General features: G+C 30.6%; 1 protein-coding gene across 15 annotated transcripts in view; it reads left to right on the top strand.

Annotated features, from left to right (window-relative positions):
- FAM172A (family with sequence similarity 172 member A) overlaps positions 1-8,244 on the top strand; it is a 382,386-nt gene that overhangs the window by 153,875 nt on the left and 220,267 nt on the right. For all 15 annotated transcript variants that reach the window (XM_036309836.1, XM_036309830.1, XM_036309823.1 and 12 more), the window contains one exon: positions 7,849-8,067. In XM_036309836.1, coding sequence (XP_036165729.1) covers positions 7,849-8,067 — 219 coding nt within the window. The remainder of the gene's footprint in view (positions 1-7,848; positions 8,068-8,244) is intronic.

Raw genomic sequence — 8,244 nt, 5'->3', positions numbered from 1 at the left:
TAGTTGTGTTTTTAAAAACAAAGTCCTTTACCTCCATATTTCAGGTACTTATGATATTTTTTCTAAATATGCACATTAGAATGCAAAAATTTTAAGCCATTATGAATTTTTATATGTTTTATGTATACCAAAGGGTCACAGATGGTAGAAAGATTTGCTACCATGAGGTAGTGTAGCATTTTATGATTATAAAATTAATCTGTCTCTAAATCTGTTTAAAGAGTTTTTGCCATCTAATGAGCAATATAAATTATTAATATTTTCATGTTCTTGGGGACATTCACAGCCATAATTTTACCAACACAGCTGTTTGACCCAGTGACATCATGTTTTGCATATTTTTGCATTTTAATGAGTTAGTCATTTAAAAGGTTACAAAGAAACCATAACTCATAAGTAATTAAATTATTTAGCAGAAGAAGTATGAGAAGATCTTCCGACATAGGTCACTGTGGGAAGGGAAATTCATAGCTGTACTCAGTTGCACCTGTTAGGGGATAGATGTATATAGAAGCGTTTTCCTTAGATTATGAAATAATTTTACTTGTTAAAATGTCTGCATATATACAGTGCAACTGTACATCCACACATACACACATACCAAAGCAGTACATTTGCACTGTGGTGGAGTAAGTTAAAAATACTATTCTTAACACAACCATAGCTTACCATTTAGAGTTAGTCATCCTTGAAAGTCTAAGACGCCAGAATGGTTTTACGAAAATTTTGCCATAATACTTTCTCCTTTTTTTCCTTTGTATATTCCTCTTTTTCTTGAAGAATAAAATAAGACATCTTAGTGATTTGCACTTAATTCTGATTTAGGATTTTCTACTGAATGGAAATATCTCAAAATAAAAGGTGGTTCATAAATATAGCACTATACCTAGCAGAGTGCTTGGTAGATAGTTGCTGCTTATTTAATATTTGTTGTATGAAGTCAGTGTTTAATGAATTATTGACTCATTGAATACATGGGATCTCGTTCATTATGTCCACATCCTTGTAAGTGGACTTGAGAACTACAAGCAAAACATTAATATACCCTTGAAACAAGAATATTTAAAATACGATATTTTAATTTGGGGAAAAAAAGAAAGGTGACATATGTTAAGATAAAGTGATTTGTGTACCATGGTTCTTAAGCAGGTTTTAAGAGTAACTTAAAAATGTAAACATATATTATGATATCTAATTGGGTGAAAGATAATATTTTGAGATTGACACAATTTTATGATGCAATTTAATAAGTTAGGAGAATATTGGACTTTCATTCAGTACTCTTAAACATAAAGATGTTAACTAGCATGCAGAACAGTAAAGTTTATGAGATAAATTTGTCTGTCCATCCAAGTCCACATGGAACCATGCAATGAAGGAGGTGTGTCTATATCCATTTAAGGATTTTGATCTATTATTGACTGGGCAACAGTTGTAGCTTGTAATTCTTTTTCAGTTTAATGTAGGGGAGAGGGTGAATATTTCTTTTTATAAAAATGAGAAGCAAAGAATATAAAAAATTTCATAATGCTGTATTCAAGTATGTTTCTGTCTTGAATAATGAATGGTAAATGTTTTTAGAATGCTGTTGTGATTTTACACAATGCTTTAATATGATATTGAATATGAATATGAAAAGAAATTTGTGACATTTAAGCAACATAATATTTTAAAACCTGGTAAAAGTTAGAAGAAGAGCAGGTGAAAATATGGGTAAAGTGCAAAGTGAATATTTTAAAATAAATAGTTCTTGGATGACCTGGGATGTCAGAACCGGAGACAAGGGTGTGTGTTTGTCAATATATCCTTCATGTTTTACAGACTCCTAAGGGAACAAGGGAAGATACAATTTCACCTTTTCTGTGCCAAAACATTTTAATTATATCTTCTTCCAACTACAGCGGTTCAGTAACCAAGGAGCTGACATTGATGCATGTGTTGATAAAGCTGCAAACATTCAAAATGAGATTAACAAAGATTTTGAGCAAAGGGTGACAGCTAATTTTGCACAGTTTTCTGCATCTAATTCAGGCCAGCGTAATAATAGAATATTTTATAACTGTTTTGTTATTCAGAAGGACATTTATGATGTGTTTATGTTTGTAGATATCATTATATCATACTCAAAAATTATCTATCCTGTAGCTTAAAACTATTTGCATCTCTCTTATAACCCTGAAACATTATTAAAGGGAAAAAAAACCCTCATAAGTTTTTGTGGGTTTTTTTGCAATCATACTTTATCCTTAAAACTCTTTGCCTTTACCTTATTTATCTTAAGCACATTAACTAGGGAAGGTCTAAAGATAGCAAACATATATTTTCTAATATTGCTTAGTGTGCACTAATCAGATGGCCAAGAAAAGTTATATTCAATTTATTTAATTAATAAAATTGTAGTTTCTTTATGTTTTTGAGCTCCTTTGAGCACATTTCAGTTTATTTCTTTTCTCCTCTATTCTCTACTTGAAGGCAGCTGACAGTCTTCTTTCACTTTTCTTTTTGTTTGTGAAATTCTCTCTCTCTTTTTTTTATCCACTCACTTCTCCATCTGCTTTCACTTTTGTTTGCTTGGGCCGTCTCTCATCCCAACTTGATAATGAGGAATGCAGTGTGACCCTGACCTCTATCAGCCCATGCATGACCTTCTGACTCTACCATATAACCTTTGACCTTCTCTTTGACAGCTTGATTAATTACCCTGTGTTATGATTTATGAGTAAGTGCTATGTAAAAATAATAGACAACAGGTGGTCCTCTGAAAACTTTTTGTAGGATGTTTTCTTTTACTTACTAACTTGATGAGCTATTTGAAGCTGCAAACTTACTAGGTTGGTCTATGTTGATTCACATTATGGTATTTTTATACTATGGAGTATACATTAGAATTTAGGTAGCTACAGGTTGAAGCATGGCTGTGACAAACAATTTACAAGGTGTTAGTAGGGTGCTGTTACCTAAATGCACATTGGGAAGAAGCACAAAACAGAGTCAAGTGACATTTCAGGCATTTCAGTCCCAGGTCATGTCTTGAGAAAATTGCTGAAATAATGGAGGGGGCATTTTTCAAGCAGAGCTGCAGCTCCAACAGCTATGTTTACTTTAACGCTCCACTAGTGACTTCTGATAGGTTGTCATAACCTCTTTTCACTGTCGCATGTAGGATGTTGCAACAGTGGTATGTACATACCTTCTTGTGAAAAAGATGAGAATAAACACGGCATACATCTTTCAGGAAAGATGAATGGACAGTGGTTTGTCCATTTTAACCATGGGTAAATGTAGTTTATAAACACTTTGGATTTCATTTCCCTTGAGGAAGAACACCTATCTTCTTTCAACCCAAGCAAATAGAATGCTGAACTTGAAAAATATGAGTGATAAATTTGTGTAAAATGATCTCTTACAGAGCCTTGCCTGAAGACCAAAATGGATAGTTCCATAGGTCAAAGGATTCTACTCTGGCCCCTGACCCCTTTGGTCACATGTGGCTTGTAGTGTTGGAAGGTTAATACGCAGAGCTCAGTACTTTCAGCTGATTTTTTTTATTTAGCCAACCACAGAAGAGTTGAAAAGATATAGAATTTGCTCCTGTTTTTAATTTTCTTTATAATTGGTAATTATTAGGTAAATTAACTTGGCTAAATCTTCAGTTTTAGCAAGGTCTCTTCTGGGGTCAAAAGTACATTCTGCTTTGGTCAGGCATTTAAAAAATACATCTAGTGTAGAATATTCTTGATAAGTACATTTCTATTCTAGTTTAATTTCTTTAGCAAGAGTTCCTCTCTGTGTTTGGCACCACCTCTTTGTTTTAGACCTCTCTGACCTAAGCCATCATTTGTTGATTAAATGATAAATGAACTATTACTTATTAGTAAGTGCATCTCTAGACTTCAAAGTAAAGAAGGCCTGGAGGCCTATATATTTTGTTTCAATCACAGCAAGTACTTGTGCTGAATAAAATGCTATATCTACCTATGAAATTTTGAGGATTTCTGATTAAGATCCTATGGTTATACCATATGAACACTGATCTGAAAATGAAACTACAGTTATAGCTATAAAAAAGAATAGAGAAATGCAATGAGACAAATTAAAGAGATAAAGCTTACTTTTACCAGTATCTGTCCTCTTTATTACTTTCTTGGTCAAATGACAGTTAATTTATAACTTCATGTAGGCTTTGTCTCTTGAAATGTTGGATATTGGAATTGATTTGGGTAAATCAGTATGAGAGATGCTAAAAGTTTTATTTATTTAGTTGTACAGTGTTAGATAATCAGTTTGATCATTCTATCTTGTTAAAGATAACAAAAAACTACATGTATATTTGAAATGACCTAACTTTTCATCTTGTGAGCAACTTAGCATGCTTAAGGAATAATTAAATATAAAAGGAATACTTTAATATAAAATGTTTAAGGTTGTAAGTATTAGAATACTTAGAATGCCCCTTGTTAGAATGGCAATGCAAAGTTCTTTTATGATATTGAATTGATGCCAGATTTTTTACAGTAGTTTTGAAAAACTTTATGAGTGCATTTGTTAAAGGTCAAAATAGGATCTTTTTTCTCTTCTTTCTGTGTGTACTAATTGAGTTACTAGGAATAGAATTTATTTTTTGAACGGTATTCTGATTTTTAAAAAGATATAAATTAATATTATTCTACCTTAAGTGGGTAAATTTAACTACTGGTGTTTTCTGCTTTAACTTTCTGACTTCCATATCTTAAGGTTGACATGGCAAAAATCTTTGTAGTTTTATTATGTAAAGGGACTTGTTTGACAGTGTTCGTATGTGACAGAGAAGAAAAAGATGAAATTTTACTGTATATCTATGATTAGAGCACATAAATGGATAGTTATCTTTGTTACTTAGCTTTTTCCTACTCATTATAATATGGTTATGAATGGTCTTTGTGAATATTGCATTAATTAATTTATCAGAAAATTTTAATTGAAAAATGTAAGATTTTATGGAATGGTAATTAAATTTTCAACGAAGACATTTATTAAAATTAGCTTTCATTTCTGTGGAAAATGTTCCTGAATATTTGTTACCTTAATTAAATTGACAGTATGAAATATCTAAAAGGTAAAATATTTTCTAAATAATTCATTTGTTTAAAGAGAAACATTCATTGTTAAAATAAAAATAATAAAAAATTATTTAATTGATTTGTATAGTGGTGATTTTAAAATAGAATCATTTTTCATCTCTGGGTGCCTCAGTGAAAATTGACATTGTGTCTTTTTAAAATTGGACAAATGAGTCATGTAATTTTCAGTTACATAATCAATAACTTAGACAAATACTACTTTGATGATTTATGTGTGTCTGTTTTATACTTATTTAGATGGGACACATCAAATTTCAGAATCCATTTAAAATAAAATAGACACAATAATGTTCCAATTCATGATTTCTAAAAATTGAAGTATAAAGTTCTGCTCAGATAAACCTGATAATTACAAAAATCTTTCCAGTGATTAACTTATAAAATAGGGTAAGAATTGTAATTCCTATAACTCAAAAATTTTGTTTGAAGTATTTGTCTTTATTGGGAATTCATTCCTTTTGCAGAGGATACTAATGTTCTACCAATTTAAGTCCCACTTTGTTATCATGTCTAAATTTTTGAAATTATCATTAAAATATAGTATATCACTGTTTTCATCTCTGACTCATGTGTAAGTGAGAGAGAGAGAGTGTGTGTGTGTATTTAAAGTTCACTTCACTCAGAGAAGGCAGGGAAGAAACATGACAGGAGACCACTTACTCTCGGTACAGAAACTAGTAAGGAGGCAATTTTCTTCTTGGCCTATGGTGACCTTTTTTGACTATGTTCCCTACACCAGAGACAGTGTACTGAATGCCTCTATTTCACCCTGTTTAGCAGAGTGCAACAGTGTTCTTTAACTTACTTTTGGTGGGAGGAGAAGTTATAGCTGAAATTTGAGAAGGGCGTGAAAAGTTGTAAGAGGCACAAGGAAGAGGGGTAGGAATTCCTTCAAATGTGATTTTAATAACTAGTCAAGTGTGTCCAACTGTAGAAAATCACCAAGTGACAATCTGTCTACCTGACAGTGATCACAATGAATTACAAGACTTTTGAATAGCTATACAGATTAGAATAAAGCAGGACCAAATAAAATATCTTTTGTTGGTAAAACTTTGTTTTACCAGCTAAGAAACTTAAAAAAAAAAGCCTTCTCTGTGCTTTGATGTAGAACGTTTAAATTTAAAGTCTTGTAAAGTATTTTATAAGGCTTTCATGAAAGAGGTATGTATCTAGAAGTTCTATTCAAACATATATTGAAGAATATGTGGGATATTGTTAATCAATTTGGTACACATTATATAGTTTTCATGTATGTAAGACAACTATATCTTAATTAACAGTCCTATCACTAAAATCAGAACTTAAATGATCTTCAAAGTCTCTAAACCATGGTTTTAGACAATAATATTATCTCTTGAGGAATGGGGGTAGAGTTGAAAGGATCCCAGTGAAGTTTGTACTTGGTTTGTGAAATCAGCTGTTAAAAAAAACAAAACAAAACAAGTACATGCAACACTATAGCATACTTAAAAATAAGATAGTTGAGTCTATGCTATTATTACTGCTATCAGTTTTTTAAAATCATCTTCTTATATATTAGTTTGGTAAAAATGTAATTTCAAACGAAGTAGAAGATTCTACAGTTTTGGAAATGTATTTACTTTTTTTTTTTTTTTTTTTTTTTTTTACGTAAGGATGATTTGTTAAAGTTTTATGTTTTGTAGCTCTGATGTTTTTATCACAGTATAATACATGTTTTAGGCATGACCTTACAGGATTGTGCAAGGCAAAATTGGGACACCCACAGAACAGAATTGAATAGAAAAGACAAGATACATAATTCTTTCAAAAATGTGTGTTGTGCATGCTTGTCAGTGGTAATTGTTTACCCTTCTCTATTTTCTCATGGTAGAATATTCCATGAGTTCTAACAGTATAAATACCAAAGTTTTCTTAATGATAACCATAGAAGTGTTTGCCTTGCTAGCATTAAATCAGACAGGGAAATATGCTTTTAAAATGCTTAGAAGGCTTAATAGCTCAATGAGCTGTATTTTAAATTTTGAAACTTGTTTCCTTGTATTAGTTCTTTATGAAAAGAGATTTTTATGGTAGTTAAAAAATCTAAAAGAAAGCAATTTCAGGGTTAAAGTGTTGCTGCCATACATTACACTAAGATTAATTTATCTTGTTTTATGATTTGTGTGGCTTTCTGAAAGAATAGAGGGGGAAAAAATCCAAGGGACAGAGGTAGACACTATATGTATATGTTTATGACAATATACATATTATAATATACATATATAAATATTAGATTATATTATTCCTTTTTACCATTCAAACAAAAAATGCTTACTGAATCACAAATTGTAAAAGAAAGAAAAATACAACAAAATGCAGTTTGAATCTTGAACTTCAATTTCAAAGGTTATTTTCTCAAAGTATATATTATAAATATTAATGTCGTTTGAAAGTGTACTTTTAATTTACAGTTTATTTCAATTATTTTTAGGGTTCTAGATGATCTGAAGCACCTTTTAAACATTTTAAACTTTATAATCTTTATGTTAAAATTACGTCTTCTTATAATAATGTATGGTTATTTACATAAACAACCCAGGCAAACAATTTTATACACCTTTCTTTTGGAAAAATTAAAACTATAATCTTTTATGAAGAAATGTTTTAATGAATATACAAATATATTAAATAACATGGAATTTTAAAGAAACTTTTATGAATTGGTTTCTAGGATTAAATTAAGCTGTCTTTTCTTTCTAAACAGGAAGGATATGGAGTAATAGTTTTGAATCCCAATGAAAACTATATTGAAGTAGAAAAGCCGAAGATACATGTACAGTCATCTTCTGATAGTTCAGATGAACCAGCAGAAAAACGGGAAAGAAAAGATAAAGTCTCTAAAGAAACAAAGAAGCGACGTGATTTCTATGAGAAGTATCGTAACCCTCAAAGAGAAAAAGAAATGATGCAGTTGTATATCAGAGTAAGTAATAAGTAAGATCATTACTTTTTCTTCATTATTTTCCTTATGTTTACTTCATATAAATTATTTTTGAAAGAAGCTGTTAATTCCTTAATTTTTAACCATTTATTTTCCATGGGTGCTACTTTTTAATGTTTCTGCTTTTTAAATCAAAATTACAAACACATTATTCTTATA

This window comes from Myotis myotis, unplaced genomic scaffold (genome assembly GCF_014108235.1).
Source record: "Myotis myotis isolate mMyoMyo1 unplaced genomic scaffold, mMyoMyo1.p scaffold_m19_p_5, whole genome shotgun sequence".
Classification (NCBI taxonomy): Eukaryota; Metazoa; Chordata; class Mammalia; order Chiroptera; family Vespertilionidae; genus Myotis; species Myotis myotis.
This window is presented reverse-complemented; position numbering and strand designations above follow the sequence as displayed.